The sequence below is a fragment of the Lepisma saccharinum genome, chromosome 16 (genome assembly GCF_977018435.1).
Source record: "Lepisma saccharinum chromosome 16, izLepSacc3.1, whole genome shotgun sequence".
Classification (NCBI taxonomy): domain Eukaryota; kingdom Metazoa; phylum Arthropoda; class Insecta; order Zygentoma; family Lepismatidae; genus Lepisma; species Lepisma saccharinum.
In genome coordinates this window covers 6702494-6729692 of record NC_139244.1, presented here as the reverse complement: position 1 = coordinate 6729692, position 27199 = coordinate 6702494, and the positions used below count along the sequence as shown (strand labels likewise).

General features: G+C 40.1%; 1 protein-coding gene across 1 annotated transcript in view; it reads left to right on the top strand.

Moving 5' to 3' along the window:
* The window catches only part of LOC146000227 (ATP-binding cassette sub-family G member 4), a 101202-nt gene that overhangs the window by 58127 nt on the left and 15876 nt on the right, over nt 1-27199 (top strand). The window contains exons 3-4 of the mRNA XM_083137632.1: nt 24330-24519; nt 26192-26337. Coding sequence (XP_082993758.1) covers nt 24330-24519; nt 26192-26337 — 336 coding nt within the window. The remainder of the gene's footprint in view (nt 1-24329; nt 24520-26191; nt 26338-27199) is intronic.

Sequence of the window (27199 nt, the reverse complement as noted above, 5' to 3'; positions counted from 1 at the left end):
ATTGATGACAGCTTGCTTTGGGACGACATTAATGAGCATTTCTACATTCTAATTTCTTCATATAGAAGAAGTATTTATTTTAGACGAGAGCGCTCAACTAAGCTTATATTACATTTCTTGGATATGAAGTGATGCATGCGTCAATTGTGGGAAAATAATTATTACTTTCTATAAGCGTAGTTGAGCGCTCTCGTCTAAAATAAATACTTCTCCTATATGAAGAAAATAGAATGTAGAAATGCTCATTAATGTCGTCGCAGAGCAAGCTGTCCTTTTTTCCACAAATGACGCATGCGCATCATGCACCGCATGCGTTCAGGAGACGCCTCTGGTTGCCACATCTATTCTCCAGCTGCGAAAGGAGAGAGGTCTCCACATTGAAGTTGCAAACAACAAATTGACATTAGGGCAACAGCGTAACCGTAGTCATGTGACTGAGACTCCACGTGGAGTAGACGAGCAGAATGACATCTGCGCCCATTGTCTGAAGGTTGAGTGTGATTGGACGTTAACGAAGTAAACGCGCGGACTATACCTATTTCCTTGTAAGGGGCCTGTTCTCAATTTTGTTTTTGTTAGGGGCTTATTGTGTAAAGGGCAAAAATTGCCTATGTGTTGATGTATCTATAATATATAAATGTCAATCGTGAGCTTGTGGCCATTGGGCCTAGGCAAAAATCTGACCCTGACAGTAAGCAGAGTTCAAACACGTTAAAACACCACAGAATCGTCTGGAAATTTATTTAAAAATACTTGGAAAAACCTTGCGACTGAATCCTTCCGTAAGTGGTTTCAGAAATGTTTTTTTTTTTTTATTCCATCTCTGGCAGCCATTTTCTTTGACGTGCGGAACTACGAGTTTCGTACATGTTTCCATTTTTTATGGTCAGCTTCTGACCGGACCCAGAGCATTTTTATAGCAGCTTTTTCTTTTTTTTTAGCAACTTCTTTCTCAACGCCCAAGGTCAATGTATGGGAACCTCCTCTTTGTCTTGCGAAAAGCGCTTCTTTGTGAGACAATCATTTGAGCAATGGCGGTGGAAATTCTGCCGCTAATAACACCTAATTGTTGGTATAGTATACCTTGCTCTGGCATAGGGAATAGGTGCTAGAAAGCAGGGTTGCCAGTAGGTGTGTATTTGTGCAGAACTTGTAATTCGTATGGCTTACCATTGTACCGAGTGGAGTACTGCATGGGGCCACTTTCGCTCGCTTGTTCTCGTTCGAGTCTGCCACCCTCGAACGTAAACAATGGAATATCATTTTAATGTGACAATAATCGCATACACATGTATGTGCAAAATATCCGTCCTCTCAGTTTTAGGGGGCCTCCCCCATGGCGCAGTGGTAGCGTCATTGCCTTGTAATCAAGGGGTCCCGGGTTCGATACCGGGTGGAGGTACAAGTGGTTCGGATCCCACTTTAAACTGTAGGTCCAGTCCCGATTAGCCTTACTGTGCATAAAGTGGACTTATAACACCCAACTCTCAGTTTTAGCTCACAATCATCTATTTCATTTTCATATATCACTGTATTGGTAAGATAGACTATACTATATGTTAGCATGGAGCTAATGACTATATTTACTTAAGTTTCAATTTCACTGCATCTTGCCACGTCCTTTCCTCTTGTACAAATGTTTATTGTCCTTTCCTAATTACCTTTCTCGTTGTACAACTGTTTATTGTTATTAATATTAATTTTGTAATTATTATGGTATTTCATATTTAAACCTATCACTGATAATGTCAGGATAGTGACTGACCTTTATGTACATATCTTGTATGAGCTGTTGCCATGGGAATTACGATTGTGTTTTGTCTTTACTTTTAGTTCGGGCTTTGAGTTTTAAATACTGGTCAAGCTGAATTGTAAGATGCTGTTATTTCTTTGAAATTCCAATGGATTTGTACACATAACAGGGTGGCTACTCACTGGGAATTCCTTGAATTCCGGGAATTATGCGTGAATTCTACTTGAATTTTTCTCCGTAGACGTGAAAAATTACAACTTTTTCTAATCCAAATCTTATTCACATTTTATGCAAATAAAAATTATTTTCGTAACATTTTCTTGCTCGCTTCGCTCGCAATTCCTGCTTTTCTTAGTCTTATCAAGTTTATAACCATAGCTAGGGTACGGTGGGAGTCGGCCCTGGGTGCCGAACTATCTAAATGAAAAATGTTGTAAAATTGATTGATTGATTTGTGGTTTGAAGTCCACTTTGTGCACAGAAAGGCTAATCGGGACTGGACCTACAGTTTGAAGTGGGATCTGAACTACTGTGCCGTGTGGAGAAAAAATAATTGAAATCGTTTGTTCGAACAGAAATGCTTTAGCACCAACTTCTACCCCCTTTTTGCATAATTTACGAGGGTAATAACGTCTTTGATACTACTACTATATTACTACTACTACTACTAATAATAATAACAACAATGTTGGTCCCGACTGGTTCGAATCCTGGCTTGGGCATGTATGTTTGTGACTGTCCATTCATCAATTTCATCATATCACTCATCCCCATCTTCGCAAATTAGCCAAACGTGGCACAAGATGCGAAGTAAAATAGAACAAATGAATAATAATAATATTATTATTATTAACACTATTATTATTAGTACGTTTATCCTGACACTTCCTCCCCGCCCGCTCAGACAAAAATTCGTGGTTCCTCCTCTGTAAATTGAAACTCAGCACCTTAAATTAAATATTTTAATTATATTACGTATACCGTTCAATTGAATTATAATTTTTGGATGTTGGAATCCTTTGGTGCTCCCACACCCCTGCAAGGCAGCAGTTGGTTTTGGATATTTGACGGAGATATCCAATCCGCTTCTTAGTGGCTCATATTGGCCACTAAGGTCGTAACTCTTCCGCTTCCATTGCCGTTGGGATTTTCTCTATGATCCTCTTCCGCCTCTGGAACCGTTGGTCTTCGCCCTCCGGGCCGGCTCTCTATATTTTAACCCCTAGAGAGAGGGTGGCCCAGTATTAAGCCCCCAGGCACTGGGCTCCCTGTTGGTCCACGGGTCCTTATTCTATATTCGGACCACCCCACCATATCTGGTGGGATCCCTCATCCGCCACCCGAGGGACGCGCCTGGTAGAGGTCAGGGTCCCCATGCCAAGAGAAGTGGAACAGGAGTCGCTAGAGAAAATAATTGAAAAGAGACAGCTAAAGTGGTGGGGACATGTATTCAGAATGAATGAAGACAAAAAGGTAAAGCAAATTCTAGAAGTAAAGGTGCAAGGTAGGAGAGGTAAAGGAAGACCAAGGATAATGTTTGAAGACAGAATGGAAAAGATTGGAAGAGAAAGGAATAAGACAATAAATATGATGAAGAGAATGATGGGAAACAGACAGGAATGGAGGAGATGGATCGAGGCAACCAACCCTACGCTATGATGGCAGAAAGGGACTAGAGGAAGTAAGTAAGTAAGGATGTTGGAATCACATAGACCATTTATATTATGAAGATATTTGTGTGTGGATGTTGAGAGTCTGTAATACGTAAGGTTAAAATAGAGCATACATCTGCTTGAGTTTTTGGAAAGTTCGCCTTGAAAACCGGGAATTACACATACTTGAATTTTATCATGGTCCTAGAGTAGCCACCCTGCATAAGTATTTATTTTGCTAAGAAGTAAAATATACTTCTTTTCTCTTAGTGAAAACTTGACTTTGATTATTAATTGACCAACGAATGAATAGAGATATTATCACCCATACCCTGAGATGCATCACGTGAATGCCACGAGTGTTTGTGATCATTTTTATTGCATTCGGTTTAAATCTTGTTCTCTTGACTGAAAGAACGGGTCAATCTTTCACCTCACGATCTACATTTGAGGACTTAGTCAAATTACTGGGCTTCGAGCGTATACCGCTCGTTTTGCCTGTTCGAGCTTTGTTCGCTCGAGCGAGGAAGCTCTAAATTCCGTACGATATCTAGCGTCGTCAGTGCAAACTATTTGGCGCTCGAGCGAAATCATCGGTACTAGAGTGGGAAATTTAGCAAAGAACTATTGGACAAATATTTTAATAGCAACAGTGTTGCTGAAGCAGAATTCATAAAAGTGCACACACAGCAATCTGTGCTCAGTTCCGTTTAGATCCCATGGATCACACTCTGATAAATGTCTGGCGAGTTGCTTGCTAGTGAACATGACCGAGGATGATTTAACGGGTCCAAACCCTTCCCATTGGTTCAGTAAACATTTTACATTAATTACATAATCAAATTAACAATTAATCATTTCATTATATTACTAGGAGGAATTTTGAAAAAAAATATGATTCAATGGTTCCTCACATAATCTTCAATTGCAATAATGTTATTTTCTTCACAACTTAAATTGGCCTGGGTATGGATATTTGTGAGTGTCCATTCATCAATATCATCACATCATCACTCATCACTAGGGCTCGGAAGTTGAAGACCTATAAATAGACCTAAAAATATAAAAAAGGACCTAAAAACAGAAAAAAAGACGTATAAATGTAACCCAAATTAATTAATAACCAGTTTTAATTACATATTTAATGAATAAAAAAATAAAAAATTATGGTGGTATGGAACACACAGTGCGAAAAACTATATGAATGAAATGCATCTTCTTTCAGTCCAAAAATGTTTTTTCAGGAATATTTCATATATATTTATTTATTTATTTACTACATAAAGGATGTTTAAGAGGTTATGAACTGATGATGATTCGAATTGAGAATGGGCAGTAAAAACGTAGTCGAAAGAAGGTGAAGTTGCAAAAAAGCCGTTAAGACCTAAAAAGAGGCGAGAAAAGGACCAATAAGCCAAAAAACGCCGAAAAAGGCAAAAAAAGTACAAATAAAACCCACCTTTTTCTGGCCTACAATGACCCACAACGAACATGTATTATGTTGGGCCTCGTCTTCGGACACAAGGGGCAAAAAAAAGGATTTTTCCTTAACTTCCGTGCCCTAGTCATCACCATCTGCGCAAATTAGCCAAAGGTGGCATAAAAGGCGAAGTAAAATATAGCAAATCAATCAATCTTCACAACCTAAGCATATTTCAGCCGGCCTCCGTGGCGAAGTGGTTACAATGACGTGTTACGACGCCAGGGGTCCAGCGTTCTAATCCCAGCCTGGGCATTGGTGTTCTTTGTCAGTGTCCCTTCATTAGTTTCATCTAATCATCATTCATCCTCGTCGCTGCGCTTGGCCAAAAGAAGCAGAAAAGCGACGTAAAGTAAAATGCATGCATACTTGAAACTGTAGGCCCAGTCCCGATGGGCCTATCTGAACATAAGGTGGACTGTGATGGATCCCGTGTTTGATTCCCGGTGGAGGCAAGTTGCAAAGCGGTTCTGATCTCGCTCTAAACTGTGTGTCCAGCCGTCTCAGCAACCATAAAAGGTGACTGAAGTACGTGACTTACATTTGCAATTTATTGCTATTTTAAGGGTTTCTGAGCAATTCTCTGCCTGAAAGTTGAAAGCTTGTTTTACTCTCCAACCTTTAAGATATTTTTACACCCATAACATTGGCAATTTTTATGGGTTTCTTCCTCAGTCTGTTAACATTTCAAAGTTTGTCCAGAAGGACACAGTTTAGAAGGCCGGTGCAAGTTTCTTCGAAGTGTCGACAATGGCAACAGTGTTCACCCAGATCTGCTTCCTTGTGAAGTGCTGTAATGCTTTGATCTTTTTTTTTTTCCTTTTCTAAACTTGTGTTATCAGACATCTTGAAGGACAAGAACAGGTGGCTCATAATTTTCATCAATGATTCTTCACCTGAGTTCCATCACGTGAAATTATTCCTGGTCTCGATCTTGTATCGAAATACATATTCCTAAGATTACATTATTTCCTCTCTCCTGTAAGTTTGATAAATTGAAGTTACGTCACTCTGCTTGTCGCACGACGAATACATCAAGAACGAAGTAAATTGAGCGTGTGTGTGTATTTCCCCCGTCCTCATCCCAGCACGCCTCTGCCCCGTGCACTTCAGCGTCGGTCAGGAAATACTGCACAACGGTTTGCATACGGAATGGATAACTTTCTTTGTACACAGCATATTTTTTTTCGTCTTCCGTTTTCCCTCAAGAACGATATGTAGGTCGCACGTTTCCCCGCTGCGTCTTTGCAACGTGTTACATGGACAAAAGATTTTTTTTCTGCACATAGAGTGAACCTTTCTACGCTCTCCAACGGGGTTCGGTAGCTTCCAAATTCTACATTGAACTAGCAACTGGTAAGATTCCGTACTCATGTCTATCGTCATACATAGGCACTAAGGGGTGGGTGACCTTCACGAAAGACGCAAGTGTCAACCTCCTTTCCACGTAGTACACCCTGGACTCAGGGTGCAAAATCCTGGGGGGACGTGGGGTATTTCCCCCACCAACAATCTTGGCCTCAAAAATTTCCGGGGGAGGAGTTTTTGTTACAACAAACAAAAGATAAGCAATTACTTAAATTTCAAATATACTTTACTAAGAATAATATGGAAAACGCACACAAATTAGTTAGTGTAGTTGTGAGTATTGAATACTTTCTCTGCCAAGAGATCATTAACAAATCTACATCAATACGCACAATAAAAGTAAGACAAGAATGAAAGAAAATAATAACTATGAAATCTGATTTATCATAAAGCACAAAGTAAACAAAATCTTACACATATTGAAACCATTTGAACTATTTCATAATTTATTAACACCTTTAACCAGTTAGTAAGAATTAATATCTGATAGTTATGTATAAAAGTAACAAATTGATTTCCTTTATGTAATTAATAATAGTAATAATAATAATACATTTTTAATTTAGTATTTTATTTTTACTTTTAAAAACATTACAAATATGTATCGTATAATTTACACATATGTTTGTGGGGGAGGGGGTTTGTAGATGAAGAACTTTCTCCCCCCCCACCAGTTTTCAATGATTTCGCACCCTGCTGGACTGCATTTTGCACAGTAACGAGAGGGTGGCGTCTGGACTCACAGCCAGCATAATGCTCTGCGGGGTATGTGTTTTGTGTCGTGATATTTTTATCATCCTTTCAACCATCTCACCCAATCACCATTCATCAACATCTTCCCGATTAGCCGAAAGTGGCAGTAAAGGAAGTAAAATGAACTAAATCAATCAGTTAGCAGCTCACTACGACTCCAGAGGTCCTGGGTTCGAATTGCGACCTGGGTGTTCTTTGTGAGTGTCCCTTCATCGTATCATCACCCCCCCCTCATCGTCGCGATTAACCCAAAGTTGCAGAAAGCGACGCTAAATAACAAAAATCAAAAATAGAACCTGGACACAGCCAGAACAGTCCTCTGATTGTGTTCGTTGATTTGGTGTTTTAAGTCCACTTTATGCACAGTAAGGCTAATTGGGACTGGGCCTACAGTTTAAAGTGGGATCCGAACCACTATGTGCCTCCACCGGGTTTCGAACCCGGGACCCCTTGATTACAAGGCGACGACGCTCTGATTGTGTTGTCTGTCCTTAAGTGTTGTGACTGACCCTTTACAGCGTCAGCTTTTAACCCGGATGTGGGTGCAAATAGCTGACACACTCTCAATTTTAGTTTAATTAAGTTCCTTAATCATTTATCTTGTATTTTTCTTATATATTTTTGTCACATTTGTTACTTCTGACTGCTCGCGACGACGATGATGAATTGATGAAAGGTGTCACTCACAAACGACGAGTCTGCCTTCTACGGTGCACTGTTGAGAATCAAAGTAGCGAAATAAAGCACAAGAATGGCAAAAAGGCATTTTTAGGTAAGACTATGCAAAATTGGCACCAGACCTCAAATAAGGGACTTGTCTACGGAATCAGTGCTACGGGAAAATTTCTAGACATTACGGACAGGCACCCAAAGAAGACTGTCAACACCGGAACAAGTATGGACTGGTAGCATTGTTGCACCCATGTAAAACCATTTTATGTAATGTGTCAAACGTGTACTATAAAATTCCGAGTGCAAAACATGGCGGGTTCTTGGTAATTGGATGAGGTTCTTACGTAACAGTTCACCCTGCTGCCTTTACCTTGGTAAACCTCACAAGTATCAAAGAGAAAGACAACTTCCTGCCGTCTGAATGCTTGCAACGAAGGAAACGTTACACAATTCTCCCCCCGTTTTGATAGGGTTGACTTATCAGTTTCGCTGAGCGTTCCGCGAAATGCACACATGTCTTCGGTCAGGGTGTGTACGAGTTTCAAATTGACAGGGAAGTATTTTCGGGTCTCGGTCGACTTGCAGAACTTGAAACTAGGGATGACCACAAATATCCGAATATCCGGAGAATTCAGGTTTCCGATTTGGTTAAGTATTTGTAGAAAATCCCGTACAGTGAAATACGAAAATGAATTAAAGAACATGTGGATAGCCCTTAAAATAGATAAATGATATAACTGTCCGGATAGTGCACACATTCGAACATTTCGGATAATACGAATATCTGGATATCAGAATAGGGTGCGAAATCATTGAAAACTGGTGGGGGGAGAAAGTTCATCTACAAACCCCCTCCCCCACAAACATATGTGTAAATTATACAATACATATTTGTAATGTTATTAAAAGTAAAAATAAAGTACTCAATTAAAAGTATATTATTATTATTATTAATTACATAAAATAAATTAATTTCTTACTTTTATACATAACTAGCAGATATTGCAAAGCAGCTAATTAATTCCTTTACTAACAAGTTAAAGGTGTTAATAAATTATGAAATAGTTCAAGTGGTTTCAATATGTGTAAGATTTTCTTTACTTTGTGCTTTATGATAAATCAGATTTCATAGTTATTATTTTCTTTCATTCTTGTCTTACTTTTATTGTGCGTATTGATGTAGATTTGTTAATGATCTCTTGGCAGAGAAAGCATTCAATACTCACAACTACACTAATTTGTGTGCGTTTTCCATACTATTCTTAGTAAAGTATATTTGAAATTAAAGTAATTGCTTACCTTTTGTTTGTTGTAACAAACCCCCCTGAAATTTTTGGTGGGGGATATTTTAAGCCAAAATTGTTGGTGGGGGAAATCCCCCCAGGATTTCGCACCCTGCCTATATCCGAATATTTTTTTTCCGGAAACTGTTTTTGGGAATGGTGAAGCTTGAGATGGATCTTTCGCCAATTTTGAAATCGATTAAATGTCGATCAAACAAGAAACGCCTCAGGCGATGTTCATACTGAGTGAGTGAAAAGTTTGAAACTAGTGAAACTTGACTAAAATAAAACCCTCGTTTAACACTAATTTTAGGAGCCGTTCTGCTTTTACTGATTTGCTTACTAAAAATTTGGCTACGTCCGAGCCCTGAGGTTATTTGCACTCTTCACCTGATACGACAGGGTGCAAGCCCTTTACAAATAACAAAAACCAAATTTGAGCAATTGATTTTTTGTAGAAAAAAGTGTCTAGTAAGTGTGAACCATTGACTTCGATATCGGACATCTCAAGACACTCAAATGTGAACCTCACTTGTACGTAGTACACTGCATTTTGCAGACTAACGAGGCCCAGGTGCCTGTACCCACAGCCAGTTTTATGCTCTGTGGGGTTGCGCGTTGTCCTGTGGTTGCCCTTATGTGTGCTGAGACCCCCTTTCAGCCTCAGCTTTTAACTATTGTATGTAGATTTTATCCTCAGATGACAGTGTAGTTATTTTCTTGTTATTCCTGTCCTCAATTTTGTTTTAATCACAAGGACAAGGATGAGAAAATTGCATTTTGCTGCTAAGAGAGCAATTATTTTTCTTTACTGGGTGCCGCACTGGTGGACGTAGCTGGTGTCCACCTCTACCGCCCTCTGGTGTTGTCACAAACCTGTAATCCAAACTTCCTGGTACACAAAATGCCCCAAAGTCTCAAGTGGCCGCTAGATATCGGCAGCAGATTGTACCTAGGTATTGTATTGAAAACACAGTCAACAAACAAGAAAGGAAAGCTAAGCGCATGGGAAAACGAAGGTCAAAGAACTGAGGGGCAGAGGAAAGAATCATATGTCGCTTTCTGCCTTTGCAGAGCTCTTGTTCAACGTTGCAAGAAAGAACCTCTTCCCTCAGCCGGTTGCTCTTTCCCAGCTCTTTCCCTCTTGCTGGGAAGATGTTTTGGCTTTCAGTAATCTCCCAACAGGTGGTTTAGCAGTCAGAAAAATCTCGTGGGAAATCCAATAATGTAAGTTCACGACCCTGCTTCAGCTTATTTGCGTATATTCTGTATGTATAAATATATCACTAGTTTCATTCCAGCATTACCAGTCCATAATTTCAGACACACACAGGTTGAAGTTCGAAAAGCACGTTGCATTCCGTTGATGCTCAAAACCTGTTGCATGCTTGGACGAAACTACTCAGCATTCCTTCTTACTCATTAGCTGACTGGGTTTGAACCACGAACTGACCATGGGTGTTCTTCGTGATAATCAATTTCGCCATATCATCACTCATCGTCATCTTCGCGATTAGCCAAAAGTGTCAGAAAAGCGATGTTAAATAACAAATCCCCTAGATTCCATGGAAATCCCACTGGCTGGCTGCAGGGTTGCCCTGTCCAGAAAACTGAAAAATATTCGAGTTTGCCAAAGTGCAAATAATTAGTTTTCGGGAAGGTGGTGCAGTAAATGAAAATATGAGACAGCAGTTCTCCAGTGCTTAAGTAAAAAGCCCTCTTGTGGAAGATATTAGAAAGCAGTGGCGGGCCCAAGAGGGTGTTGGTGGGGTCATAACTCCCCCCCCCCTTTCCCAGTATTCATGAGAAAAAAAGGAACGCCAAAGGTAGGAGAAGATGGCAAAATGAGGGCTGACTAACAAAAAAAGTGTACATAACCCCTCCCTTACAAAAATCCTGATCACGTTACTGTTAGAAAGGTATATCAATTCATGTTCAAATGCACTATCAATGAGGTTTTCAGCGTCGACATGGTTTTCTTCTTCTACAAGGTACAGTACGAGTGCAGTTTATGTCTCAGTTCATAGACCCGGAAGATGACATTACAGATGGACAACCAACGAGAGTTGCAATAATACAAAAGAAGATAAATTGTTATATTTTTTATTAACATATTTTTAAACTTTATTTCTGAAGTCTCGTGCTTCCCCAGGGAGACGCACTCACACACTTTGAATACTACTGGTACAAAGTAGCAAAGCAACCTCACAAACAGAAGCTTCCTCCATAACTTATTGTTCAGCTACTTGGTTATTTTCAACCATGCTCATCTTGATGATTAAACGTGAGAGTGCAAAACGCGACGTGAACAAGTGTAACCAGCAGCTTTGAGTTAATATTTCTACTGAATACGGCCAGTGCTTTCCTCCAGAACATGCATCAAGCAAGAACCTGTCTTGACTAAATGCAGAACCTTTTATTCACCTCCGCAGCACGTGCGGCGTGTCTCACAGGGACGTTAATTCAGCCGTGACTCCATTCTTGCTGCGTGATGCGCGTACGAATGGGAAAGTAGCATTTTTACGCGAAGATCGCGAAGATTTTTTGCATCCCCCTCGCCTCTCTTTCCTTCCACGGCCATTTTGCTTCCAGCGCCTGCCGCGAAATGGTCGCCGTCCGCTTTGCGCACCATCTGGTGGGAAATTTTGCAAGCTGCCTCCTTGTAATAATATGTGTGCTAAAATGGCATCCGGAGTACCTTATTGTCTCTGAAAGTAGACTCGGATTTTCGACAGAGGTTTTACTTATATGGGGCGCGGTGGTCCAGTCGCTATGGCATTGACTGCCACGCGTAAGACCCGGGTTCGATTCCCCGATGATCTCGGGAACTGAATCTTTTCGTCATGTCCATGCATGAGCCTAAGGCCCGCTTTACACGAAAGCATATGTGTAACATTTCTGCTACGATCGAATTCTGTCGTGTAAAGTTAAGAAATTTTGACATCATAACATATTGCATGGCATATTTCACAGATATAATCGGCCCTAATTTCCCTTAGCATAACCAATCAGAAGCGAGCTCTAGGTAATTTTGCCTGTAGTATTATATGGGTGTGAAACTTGGTCCCTTACATTGAAAGAGGAACACAAATTGAGAGTATTTGAAAATAAGATCCTTAGGAAAATATTTGGGCCTAAAAGGGATGAGGAGACAGGTGAGTGGAGAAGGTTACATTCTTTAGAACTACATAATTTGTATTCATGTCCAGATATTATTAGAATAATTAAATCAAGAAGACTTAGGTGGGCAGGCCATGTGGCACGAATGGGAGAGGAAAGAGGAGTTCACAGGATTCTTGTTGGGAAACCTGATGGTAAGAGACCTGTAGGAAGGCCAAGACGAAGATGGAGGGACAACGTTGAGATGGACCTAAAGGAAATCGGTAGGGGTGGAAAAGAGTATATAGATCTTGCTCAAGATAGGGACAGATGGAAGGCCTGTGTTGCTGCAGCCATGAACCTTCGGGTTTTAAGAAGGCTAGAGAGTTAGTTAGTTAGGTCACGGTTTGGTGTAAACAAAGTATCACTTCACATGTTTAAAAGCCGATAACTAAATCAACCGAAGAGAATAACGTTTTCTCTAAAAAGGTGATAGGCACAAATCAATGGCGCTGCTTAAGTACATACTTTATAGCGCATACGGTACACGCATGGAAGAATAAATTACTTGTTTCAATTGTAAACACCGGACGGATAGACCCATGGATAGAAATATCTCGATATACAGGTGAGGTCGATGGTTACTTAATGTTACAAAAAATCGTGCAGAGTTTGTTTGTTTACACGATATCCCAAAAATTAAATAACCGTTTTCTCTTTTAAATTACATCTCTTCCTCAGCAAACAGGCATGCATCAGTCTGAAACAAAAACGTTAAGGAAAGTTATTTTTGTTTCACGCGTTTTGTGTTTTTAATGCATCATGCCCAGCCTTGCCCAACATGCGGACTTTCAATCTCCTGGTTCTTTGTCACCCTGCGGCAGTCTTTATTTTTTATATCGAGCTTGTTTGCGCCTTGTCAGATCGAAGTCCATGTGATGATCCTTGATCGAAGGGGCAGGTGGTAGAACAAGGAACAAAGACTCGTGGGTGCGTGCGGGGAGCAAAGGTCTGTGCAATCTCTGCCTGACAATGAAACAACTTATCTCCCTTTTTTATTTTAGAAAAGTTGAAGATCGGACTTTGACACCTGAACCATTTGGTATGTTTGTCCTTGACGAACCTGTGAATGCTTTTTTCTCCCTACCTTCAGTTCATTCAACCAAAATGATTGTTTCGTGTTGGGTGAGACTTTGTAGCACCTTGGGGGATTTCTACCGGAATTGCTCGTTTCAAAAAAGCATGTAAAGTGACTTGCGTATAGTTACGCGACGCCTTATATTGTGCTGCATTGGTAAACTTTTTTTTTCTTTCTTTAGAATGTAGCTATCCACTCTACATTACACGTAGGGAACATGGAAGTAGATATTCACACACATACATTCACTGTATGTTATTGAAGTGTCACAGAATTTTGGTCTAAATCACCATCTACAATTTGCTCTTTCCTCGTCCCACCCCCTTTTAGAATTTTCCAGACATAGCATGCACTGGCGTGCACAGAAAGGGATTGTAAGGGCTATAGCCCCCTCCAAAATTTTGAGAAAATCAACATTTGTAAATGAAAGCAGTGAGAAACGCGGGAAAAAGCAGAGTGATAAATGCATACCTCCATTTTTTAGGGCCTCCCCGATGGCGCAGTGGTAGCGTCGTCGCCTTGTAATCAAGGGGTCCCGGGTTCGATACCCGGTGGAGGCACAAGTGGTTCATCCCACTTTAAACTGTAGGTCCAGTCCCGATTAGCCTTACTGTGCATAAAGTGGACTTAAAACAATATATCAATCAATCAATCAATTATCATACCTCCATTAAAATGACCTCCGATTGCAATTTATGGGACTGGAAAGTTGTAAATATACGATTTATCTTATTGTGTAACCGCCCCATAAAAAGCAGCAAAGTACTATCCTCCACCTGTACAATTGCAGCTCCTCCCGAAAAAAAATGCCTACGCCAGTGATGGCACAGATCGATTTTACGAGAGCTGAGTGGTTCGGACACACGGAACCCAAAAATAGGCCAATTGTCACAAATAATACTCGACTCTTGAAGTGAAAATTGCTAGCTGACTGGTGGAAGTTTAGTCGAGCCGTTTTCTGGGTGGATGCCTTTATGTTTTAACATGGTAGCAGTCCGACGGCTGTGGGGGCTGGGATGGGGGGACACTTTTGTGAACATTTTGCTGTCTGGGGAGTATTATTCCCCCTCACTTCCAGCAACACGTTCAAGTCCATAAATTGCTTCAATTTGCATCATATTTATTCCGTTAGATGCAGAAAGTTAATAATTTTGGAGAGGAATTATGACGTGATCCGGGTGTGAATGTGCAATTGGGCTCGGTGACGACGCCAGAGGGGGGAGGGCGCCCCCCAGTTATACACTACGCTCCTCATCCTGACGTTAATGAAATATCGTCTAATAAGAGAGTTCCTAACACTAATTAGTGAAAGACATTCAAAGGTAATTCAAGAAAACCGACACTACAAGTCAGTTGTTGTGGATGCATGGCGGTTTCTTATTATTCAGGGACTTACTTTTCGAGATGATGAGTCTGACGCAAGCCTTAACAGAGGGAATTTCTTGGAACTCTTGAATTTAATTTTAAAATGAGGCGATATTATTCGGAAATGTATTGAACTTGTACCTTAAAGTGCACAGTCAAAATTCGATTCAAAATAAATTAATCTGCGTAATGTCCACACTTATTTTCAGCAAGATAAGCCAGAAAGTGAAAGAGGCGAAAGTATTCGCACTGATGTCAGATGGAACAAAAGACAGTGCGAGAAAGAAACGGGACAGATATTTGTATCGCGGCAGGTAAAAGAACGTTTTTTAGGATTTGCCGTTCCTCAATCATTAGATGCAGGTTCGCTCTTTGCAGATATCAAAATCAAAGAACTTATTTGCAAGATCTCCATAGGTGCCTGTAATTATGTAGCTCAAACATACGAGTACTTTGGAGTGGTAGAGTGAGAGGTGCACCGGGTCAGAATATTTCTTGAATTATGAGATAACTCCCTGAAAGGTGAAACGCAGATTTTGCCCAAAACTCTTCAGCCTTACGAAGATGGAACGGAAGTAGTCCTAATGGATTTCTTCGATATCGTAGCAAAATATAAATTGGCATTTCACAAGATTCACACTCTAGTTGTACGTATTCTCTGTAACAATCCCAGTTTCCAATGCAGCGTGTGAAAGAACCTTTTCGTGTTTGAAAATTTTGAAAAGCCTTGCTGGAAACAGGATGCTGGATGCCAACTGCCTCGTGTGGCTGTCCTTGATATTGAGAGAAGGAATGTCAAGTCTTGGACGTATCGAAGGTGGGCAATGTGTTCTCCAAAGCACACGCACCAGAATTCTCCTACAGGAGAGTTGCACTACACCAAGTGACTTTCGTTGTTTCTAATACATAAGAAAATTAATTTCTTCCAACGTCATTTTTATTTTGCAAGAAAATTAAACTCTTCGAAATATTTTTTTCGTCATTTATATTATTATCTTATAACTTGAATATTTATATCAGTAGTTTCATTTCAAGAAAGACGATGAATTATAAAATTATAAATGGGGAAACTATTTTAGACCATTTTCTACCCGTTTTCTACGAATAAAAAAAGAATTAACATACATGAATATATTATTATTATATATTATATGTATATAGTGTTTTCGTGCGTTTCAATGTGACTGCCCCTACAATATTTTCTCCCCCCCAAGTCACTTTTCCCTGGCGCCATCACTGATTAGACTTGAAGGGGATGGGCACCCCTGATCTGCTGTTCCGTGCGATGCCACTAAATTGCGTCCATTGAAAAGCTTAGACATGATCTAACGTTTAACTACTATTGATGGGACAACTGGTCTGAAATGAATTCCTGTTTCAATTGCATTTCAGCACAAAGGAAATTAACAGTCGTAAAACGTAATGATGTGAAACTGGAAGCATGTGATGCTAGAAGCGCAACGGAATGCTAGGCACTACAATGGAGACAGCGTGATTCGGCATAATTGAACCCAAGGTTCTTCGGGTGATTTCTACACGGCGAGTACACAGATTTTTATGCTCGGTAACGGGTCTGCGCGTTTCCACCGTACAGGTTAATTTAGCATGTTGCGAAATAACCTTTCGGTACACAAAGAAATAGTTGTTTTCTTCGAGTAAGGACCAATTGCCTAGACCACGATAATGTGACGTATAAATTGTACTTGTGGTGCCATCTCGCGAGAAATAGCGAAGTTTCTCGATATCTTAAACGTATGACTTACCTGCAATGATTTATCCACACAGCTCCCTAAAATTTTTCACAAAGGCCCCGTTTATTTGATTTTCCCCCTCTGAATTAACTCTTACCCGTAAATACCACCCCAGATGAAAAAATCTGGATAACCCCTTGTTCATAGATGTACAGTGCGATCCACTAGTATTGCTCGGCAAATTGTCCATGGCTATTTTTCATTAATTTTTCTCTTACATCCTGTGTATTTTTAACCAATTGAGTTTTAATTTTTTTATGTATGCTGGTGCAGAAGTTGTCAACAGTTTGTTTTGAGTTTTAATTCTTGAAGCTCTTATTGAGTCAAATAAAGTGCACGGTCATGGTGATGGACAACTTGCACGGTAATGCTCATGGACAGTGGCGTGCCCAGGATTTTCGTAAGGGAGGGATTATGTACATTTTTTTCTGGTAGTCGGCCCTCATTTCGCCATCTTTTCCTACCTTTGATGTTCTTTTTTTAGGAGTACTGAGTCAAAAGGGGGGTATAACCCCCACCAACCTCCCTCTTGGGCACGCCGCCCCTCCGCCCCCAAGTTTCAATTTCTAAAAGAGAACAGGCTCGTATTTTGAACGTTTCAAACGGGCAGTTTTGATGATTTTGTAAAGTAAAAATAAGGAACGTTGACCGAGCAACGAAACTTTGCGAAGATATTATGAAGTGGCTTTTGGACGACCAATCCTGCAGGGTTGGTGCTGGTCTGAAAATGATTCAGCTCCCGTCATTCGCGTGTTGCCTACGTCACAGGCGCATTCGTCTCAAGGTCGTGGGAATTTCAAACAATAACTACATTGTTCGTGTGCTGTTTCGGACTCAAGAAATGACTTACTTTCCTTTTGTAAAGAGAGACGAGGGAGAGAACCACAGGGTAATCCAAAAGTCACCTAACAGTACGCTTCATCATCAACAAAATGTAAAGCGTAAGATATATTCACACAAGTTTTTTAAAAGTATTGTCAAGTTGCGTCCGTAATTTTTTTCTATTTTGACGCGAGATTTTATACTTTTCAGGCAGTGCCATATTCGACTGACTTGAAATTAATAAATTAAATCAATTTTTTTTCCTAATTCCTGAATCGGAAAAGTGGTTCTACAGGTGTAGCTTAATTTTTTAAGTTACTGCAACATCACGTGCAAAGTACTTTCTCCTTTTATAAAAAACCGTGATAGTCTTACTTGAGCTTGCACGGAATTAATGTAGTTTATGTCAGTGGCGGCTGGCAGCTAGTATGATGGGTAGTGCCAACGTGATCAAGAAATCGAAAATTTTTCGCTAGCATATCTCATAGAAATGTAATGAAAGACGTAATTTTAATGGAACTTTGTTTACTAAAATTGCAGACAAAAATTCAGAGTTCCTAAGATTGGTTTATTTTACTTCGCATTTGTACTACTTTTGGCTAATCGCGAAGATAAGGATGAGTGAACACTCACAAAGAACACCGATGCCCAGGCCGAGATTCGAACCCACAATCCCTGGCGTCGTGCGGAGGTCGGCCAGAGTTTCTAGGAAATAAATGCGACTATTAAAATTTCGACGCCTGTCACCTTTACCATTTTTTCGATATTTTTAAATAGAATTGATGTTTAAATCTGGCGTGGGTCAGCCAAGTTGTTTAACTTTTAATTGAATATCGTATAGTACCTTGGAAAACTGTGTATGTAATAATGCTCTAATCTGACTCATCTTTACTAACTACCCTTCCTTCCTTTCACACACCATCGGACACTTTCACTTCACTAAAAAGAAAAACACTGAACAATTAGAAACACCGAGTCGACCACGGTATTCTCGTCTTGCTTTGTTTATCATTTGCAACCCCAGCACGGCAGACGGTACATCAAGGATCCGCGTTACTAACAACTGAAATATGATTATCTGCTAAATGAACTGTAGATCTACAATTTTTAGAATTCAATGCAAGAAATTGAATTATATCTCCAAGTGAAATTTTTATACTGATAGATTTTCCGTGTGATTTTTTACAAATATTAAAGTAAAAAATCCCCGTGATGCGAATTCCCTTTGATATTTAGGCAATTCTTTTGTACAGTAAATGTCTTCAATGTTGTCAACGTCAGTTGCAACACATGAGTGTCTGTGTGCGTGAGAGCAAGGGATATATCTTTTCTTAAGGAAGAAATCGATAACAAAAAAAGTCTGGATGGCTCTTTAGACGCATCTATCTAAATGGTTATATAAATTTGGGGAAGATATCGTTCGTTCTTGCCAAGTATGCAGGAAAGTATCTTTCTCGCGAATTACTTCTCCAACGAGTATTACAAATCGGTCAGGATTAGTCACTTCTCTGTGAAGTTTGCAACTATGTCAACACAATGCGAAAGCTCTCGCGTCGTGCCACGACGCGACCTGGCACGGCTGGTTGTGTTATGGCTGCCCCTGGGCTACCACCCCACATCCTCGCACGTTAACTGCGAAGACTTTTTCATGCCTCCGCGCATGGCTCTGCGCACCGGCCAGACTATGCTGGCCCAAAGCAAGTGAGAGAACAGCTGGGGTTGCGGCGAAGGAATTGAGGCGGCCGTAAGCTCGAACGCTTACGAGATTCGAATCTCCTCATTCGTAAATGTATTAATTTAACTATATTTTGGCAAAGCAAGTGCTATTTCTTTTTCTGAGGGTAGAGCCATGGCACGGCGGCTCTCCTCTTAGAGCCACCACTGGTTTATGTACACTGGTGAACTTTAAAAAAAGGTCTCCCTCCTCTCAGTTAGATTGGAAGCAACAAACGAAAACCGATATTGAATTGGAAACACTACAGCGTCAATGCCGAAACTCTATGCAAGATAAGGAAGAGCTGCACAGTTGTCAGTCGTGAACACCACACAGACGAGCAATGTTAACCATGAGTCATCAAGGAATTTGCACGGAGTTTCTTTCTGTGGTCATTCGGCCTCGGAAGAAATATTTCTTGTCCATTTTGAGCTTTCAAGAAACAGGTTCTCAGCTGGCGATTTATTTCCTTCATGAATGAAAATAGGTTGTTCATTTTTTCGTTTCTTTTCTCCCTTTTGTCATTAGCTCTAAAACAAATATAAAAAGAAAACTAGCAAAGAAGGTCGTTTCTTTCGGCACGTAACAGGCATCTGATAACTTTGCTATTTTTACGACCATATTATATCCCTCTTGTTTACTTTCAACGATAAGGACGAATGTTGGAGTGACCAGAAAAAATGAACGAACACAATAAGCTCTTAAATATTACCCACGCTTCGAAAATAGATTCCGGCCCCAGTGGCAGAGTGGTTACCACATCACGCTACGACGCCAGGCGTCCCGCATTCGAATCCTGGCCTGGGCATGGATTTGTGAGTGTCCATTCATCAATTTCATCATATCGTCACTCATCCCCATATTTGATTGAGTTTGTGTTTGAAGTCCACTTTATGCACAGTAAGGCTAATCGGGACTGGACCTACAGTTTAAAGTGGGATCCGAACCACTATGTGCCTCCACCGGGTATCGAACCCGGGAACCCTTGTTCACAAGGCGACGATGCTACCACTGCGCCATCGGGGAAGCCTCCCCCATATTTACAACTTAGCCAAAAGTGACACAAGAAGCGAAATAAAATAAATCAAATCAGTCAATCAATCAATCGAACATAGGTGTGGTTTGGTTTGAGTTGATGTTTTAAGTCCACTTTATGCACAGTAAGGCTAATCGGGACTGGACCTACAGTTTAAAGTGGGATCCGAACCACTTGTGCCTCCACCGGGTATCGAACCCGGGACCCCTCGATTACAAGGCAATGACGCTACCACTGCGCCATGGGGGAGGCACGAATCGAACATAGGGTCTCCGGTTTCATAGAGCAGTATGCAAAGCACTCGGTCATGAAGACTCTCAAAATTGAAATAATAAGTGGAACAAAAAACCTGATATTAGAGTATTTTTAAGAGTTTAGGCAGATTAACAGTTCACGTCAACCTACAACAATTTCACCTGTATTGTGTGTTACATGGTTCTGCCCTAATATAATTGAACGTGCTCTTGCGACAATAGTTACACATTTTCGTCTTGCAACACACAACCTCGACTCGGCACTGTATGTGCATTCCTTGCCCCTTTTCTGTATTTTTTTCTATTTAGGATACATTACGTTGCCTTTTTGCCTCTTGGTTAATCCGTGGCGATGAGAATGATTGACCAATTAATAACATGGATGTGATGGGGCAAACATGCCTTAATCATGGTTCGAACTTAAGATCTCTGTCTTTAAAGCACGTTACAATCTGCCACGTGTTTCTTTTCATCTCCAGTCACCATTAATTTCAATAGGTAGAAAACGACGTTACTCAAACAAATTGTATAAATAATTTCCATGACTATAAACATTTGTTGCACTTGTTGAGAGAAATTCATACCATCGTAATGTTATAAGTAAACATCGACCTAGTTGATGTCCCAGGAACCCTTCCTTGCACGAAAATCACACTGTGTCCACATGATTTACGACTGAACGCTTACTAAAGTAATAGAAATGTGCATCCCCACTTCCACTAATCGTTCACTCTTCGTATATTTTGAGGTCAGCTAATTCGGACATACGACCCTAAGATAGCTACACACTGCCAAAAAAACTGCAGTCTCAACAAAGTAATTACTGTATATTTATATATTTTATTTTTGGTAATGGAATATTTTTCCCTTCAGATTCTTATTTATGTTTGTTTGGTTTATTTAATTCGCTTTTCTGCCACTTTTGGGTAAACGCGACGATGAGGATGAGCGATGAAATGATGAAATTGATGAAGGGACAGTCACAATGAACACCGAACGAACACACTGTCAAGGCGGTGTTTAAGCAAGCTGTGTTAACCACTCTACCACGGAGACCGGAATCCTTTTTAGTTAGGAGAAATCGTTCCTTGACAGCGAACTAAGAACAGTTAATATGCGTCACGTCAGAGTTATAATATTTTAAATTTCTAACAATCAATTGGGATTTATTCTTAACCATTTTTTTGCCTACATAAAAACTTCCACACAGTTAAGATCGTTTACACTAAGGACAACAGCGTTAAAGATTATGCTGGAATGATTAAGCACACTATGATGACGGAAAATAATAATTCACATGACTGTATTCATGCTTTACTTACATTAATTTTCGTTCAGGAAGAAATATTAAAAAACGCAGGGACACAATGACCAATTGATTTATTTATTTTACTTCGCTTTTCTTCCACTTTTGAGTAATCACATAGATAAGGATGAAAGGTGTGTTAAGACGAAATTTGTGAAAGGCAATCACAAACGTAGGACACAGCTCAAACTTCACAGAGCATTATACTGGCCTTGTGTCTAGACGCCAAATCCTCGTTAGTCTGCAAAATATCCTCCATTGTCACAATGACGTAAGCATTCGTAGAAGAAATTTGTATATCATTCTCCCCCCTCCCCCAAGAAACGTGAGCTAAACTATACGCACGAGGAACTTTACTAATCTTTACTGCTACTAACTACTCATGCCAGGAATTTTGGTATTTTTTATACTTTTTTTATTTGCCCATTGCTAACCTGATTCATTCCCAGCCATAACAGCAATTAGTCGATGCAATAAAAATACGCCAAACTTAAAAAGAAACGGCACAGACATATACACAGAGAAAGGGGGGGGGGGGTGTAGGAACACAAAAATCTTCCACAAACTGCCCAGATCATGCCTGACAAGACTCCAACAGAAAGCTTTCCGGAAACAAGTTTACGTGCGCATAGGGTAGTGATGGCCTTGTCTGCAACTGCCTTCCCCCACTTTCTTATCCAATACAGGAGTAATGAAGTGTTTCCAACTACCTTCCAATCTAACTAAGAGGAGGGAGACCTTTTTTTAAAGTTCGCCAGTGTACACTGCTGAAAAAAAATGTTTGTTTCCATCGTATGAACCACGATTTACGGAACATGTTCACATAACATCACTTCCAGTTCCGTATACTGTTTTCTTAAAGAAAAGATACTTGCTTTGTAGATCATTGTTTAATGTACAGTTCTGTTTTTGCATTTTGTAGATCATTTGCTGATTTCTCAGATTTTAAACAATGGATTGTAGGTGCACCTATCTCTTCCCATGGTAGAATATGTGTCAGGAAATGGCTATGGAAAGGAACCAGGAATGGCAAGCTTGGATTATCAGCATCTAAAATCAATATGTCAAAATCATGAATCAATACCGATGAGGCGATGATTGAAGCTAGACATTTCTGTTCTTCATGGCAACAAAACCAATGATAACGTACAATGACCACTGGGCACTTCTAAATAATCTGATGAAGAGTGAAATTTAAATAAAGTTTGCGAAGGTGGGACAATTAGCATCAAGAAAGTAGTTTTGTGGAACAGGAGACATACTGAAAGTGGGGTGTCTATATCAATATCAATAATGTTTGTTTCTCTATAACCTAAGATTACACAACCACAATACAAGGGGGAAAGACAATTATTACCAGAACCAACACAGACTCAATATCTCAAAACAATCACCAATGAATGCCGGAAAAATATTCTACAATCAGCTGCCTCATGACATAAAACTGATATCTCCAAAAGATAAACAAATACAAACAATAAAAAAATATTTGAAAGAGAGAGCTCTCTACAGTATCAGAGAATTCATGGAACAAGACAATACAAGGCCAATGTACTAAACAATATGTGTTTTAATTTTATTCTTATTTCAATCATGCAATGATAATGTGTTTTTATTTTTATTGTAGTGTAATGAAGTGTATTTTTTAAATTTTTACTTTGGTGTAGTGATGTAATGTACTACACAATGTTTCTTCTTTTTTGTTATGATGTACTTAACTAATTATTATTTCATTATGTATCTTGACGTTTTCCATGCCCTTTTAATCAAGGGTCAACGGAAGAAAATAAAATTCAAATTCATGTGGCAGAATTTGTTATAGAAAAAGTCTGCTGTCATTGCATGTAGTGTCCAAAAGTGAAAATTCAGATATTTTACAGATTTTTCAAAAGTAACGTAATGAAGAATAACAGTGTTGTTAATAGGTGTACATTGATATGTGCAATTTTATTGTTTAATAGAAAATATAATAATAACCTGTGGTGCAACAACCCTTAAGGGCCTGGGCCTACCTACGGACTGCTGGCCTCACTCTTACATGCCTCAGCAGAAGTGGCGAGTTACAGGGCGAGGTGTGGTGAGCACGCGAACCCCCAGTCGTTGTAGGTTTCCGTGACCAGGGTACGCTACTCATTTATAGCTCCCAATTTTCTCATGATTATTGGTAGCCATTTGTCCATTACACAGGCTGAAATCTCAGGAGAGCTGTTACGCTTCCCCCAGGAAAATCGAACCAGTGTGCATCCTTTAGCCTGAACCCAAAGGGAGATTTCTCACTGCAGCGACAGGCAACATGTGGGAATTGAGGATTTCACCTATCGAAAGGCAGGCTTGTGCAGCCTGTCATGCCACTACGGTGTGAAACATTACTGCTGATTGGCTTGTTCCCAAGTGGCATGTGTCGTGTGTCACTTTGGTGTGAATTCTTCTCGAAACTTAAAATATATTATTGGAAAATAAATGTCTGATGAAGGGAGCGTGTGTTCTCCTGAAACGTCACAACGAAAAACTGTTTTCTTATGCTTGTAATAACCGTAAACTACAGAAAAATGCTTAATTGTAAACTGATGATTATAATAATTAGTAATCCTTTTACAAGTATAATAATTTACATCAAGCAATAGTTGTTACTATGATTATTCGGTCTATAGCTTAAAATTTCACTATCCTTGAGCTACTAAAAGGTGAATCCCTTCCATTATTACTCTCTTGTGTATGACTATGGCCCACCCTGATGCTGTTGCTGGTAGATGTATATACGTAACTGTGTACCGAGATTCGTGCAAAGCTTAAAAAATAATGGACTTAACTGTGTAAGGAATTAGCAGTGTATTATATTTGTTCTCTTCAGTGTTCTGATATTTATGTTTTGCGTACTTTCAGAGTAACCGGAATGAATGGCTCGATAACCATCAACGGCCATGAGCGCAATCTGAGCCAGTTCCGTCGCTTGAGCTGCTACATCATGCAGGACAACCAGCTGCACGGGAACCTCACAGTGGAGGAGGCCATGAGGGTGGCGGCCAACCTCAAGCTCAGCAGTGATGTTCCAAGTAGTGAGAAGGCTGAAGTGGTGAGTCCTCTTGGAAGTTTTTTTTTTGGGTGGTTGAAGAGATATTATCGTGTTTCACTTTATAGTTTTTCAATATCTTGATACTTGAAACAAGACTCCACTCTGTCGCAGGAATCTCTGGAGCAGGGCTTGAGAGGGCTCAACCAATGAGGAAGTGAGTGCATGGTGTTTAAAACGTGGCTGCAGCTACCAGCCGTTTGTATCAGCATGCACTGCCTTGCTCCACCCACTCGCTTTCTCCCGTTCTCTACCATTATGCATGGCTGTGCTACAGATTCCCAAGACAGTGTAGAAAGTTTTTTCATAGGGCATTTTCTTCGCATTAATCTTCCTTTGTCTTGTTAGTATAAGGTATGCCCAAATGAAAAGGAGACTACAGTTTATCTGAAGAATATTGGCATTACATAATATGTGAATTACAGTTAATGTATAACATGATACCTACACATAATTGCCATTGATATTGATGCACTGATCCCAGCAGGTATGAAGGGAGTGGATGGCTTCAGTGTTGAAACTCCTGGTTGCTTACAGATCCAGTTTTCCACGGTGTTCTGCACTTCCTCATCGCAGGTGAACCGTTGACCTTTCAGTGATTGTTTTAAGGGGCCGAAGATATGGGAGTCACATGGGGAAATATCTGGGCTGTACGGAGGATGTGTGAGGTCTTCCCATTGAAATGTTCTCAGCAGGTCGAGGGTCTTCTTGGCCACATGTGGCCTAGCATTGTCCTGGAGCAGCAACGTGCACTTGCCTTGGTCGTGGCAAGTCCTTTGTGCTTTCGCATCCCGCCTCATAGTGCTGACACCAACGGAATATGGTGCAACATGCGAGACACTGCTCTCCGTAAACATCCTTCATCCTGCAATAAATTTGTGAAGCATGCTCGCCTCCTGAGCGAAGAAATTGGATTACATCTCTGCGCTGATCTGGAGGAATCCATAATGCACCCATCCGCGCAAAACAACTCTTGCCAACTGAGGAAACAGCAGGCAAAGCTGTTCACTACACTCAAACTGGGACAAGCACTGCACCATCAATTGGCAAACATATTTACCTTCTTCGATTAGATACAACGCCGCTACAGCAAAGGTCTCCTTTTCATTTGGGCATATATTACACTGGCATATGTAGGATTTTGTTTCAGAGTGGGCTGAAATTGTAAAGGTGGATATTACATCGCTATGTATATATGTATAGGGGATAATACAATAAAATATTTCATAATTTTCATTTTTAATCTTCGTTTTAAAAGATGTTGAAAAGCAAAAATGGTAATCAGTGTTCATTTTAAAAAGATTTTCAGTTAATACTTCGGTTTTTTCCCCAAGTTCTTTACTTCTTTCATTTGAAAATTTTAATTTTCTCAAAATTTTGGGATGGGCTGTAGCCCCATCAGTTTTTCCCTTGTGTACACCAGCGGTATATTATAATTTATAATCTTGTCTTTCTTTGATCCATGTTAGTTGATTTGAGAAGTATGTTCCTGCTTGCACCCACAACACACTCTCCTGTGACCCAACGAAGCATTTAAACTTGTTGATTTAAATTACTTCTGTTGCTTGTTGTTTACCATGCCCAACCATGAATTCCTTTTTGTTTTTGTTGCGTCCCTGTGTAAGGTGAAGGGTGCACTTAGCTTTACACTACATAATTTTATCTTTGATTGCAGATAAAAGAAATCTTGGAAACTCTGGGTCTGCAGGAGCACAGGGAAACAATGACGAGCAATCTCTCTGGTGGGCAAAAGAAGAGGTTGTCGATAGCCTTGGAACTGGTCAACAACCCTCCCATTATGTTCTTTGATGAACCTACCAGGTGAGCAAGCTAGCAAGACATGAGTAATAAAACTGATAGTTTTTTTTTATGTTTGATTCAAGTTCCTTGCAGCAGCCAAAGAAACATTTTGCATTTATTATGCAAATCCTGGCTGCCTGTCTGACAGCAAAGATGGCTGCACTTTCTGTTGACCATTTGTTTATTTTGATATGGCTGTCATTTGTTTATCTGAATTTCACACAGAAACGCTGCTCTTTTTGTTGGTAGTAATTTCCAATAATAATTGTCATGCTTTATCTAAAGGTCTTGTGTCTTTTTTAACTTCAGTGTCTTAGTCAGGGCCGGATTAAGGTGGGTGCTATTGATGCTGCAGCATTAGGCCCATTCCTGAAATAGGCCCAGATGAAAACAGACGAGAATTTTCCGAAAGCGAACAGTTTTCTTTTGCTATATTAACCTGAAAATAAATCTTAGAATGAAATTTGGATCCCCAATTTCAGACACCTAGACACAGCGTTACTTATTATACAGCAGTGGCAGTCCCTGCATGGAACAGAGGGAACAGGCTGTTCCCTCCTACTTATCGCCCATTGAAGCTATTTTAATTATCTATATTAACATAATAAGAACACTTCTTTCTCTCGAAATCAACACGCCGAAGAAAACTTTCACCGTGACTGGACGTTTGTTTACTTCACCTACCTTCTTCGATCCATCCTCTAGTGCCTGATGCCGAGTATTTCCGACCACGCGCGAAGGTAAACGATCCTCAAAGTCCCACTTCCCACCTCCCCCGTCACGGAAGCTGAAAACTCTGGCTGTTCCCTACGAGAGACAGCGAATTCATTTTCCTTCGAGTTTTTGCTATGTGCTAAAGTTTAATTGCGTCGTAGTGATAGTT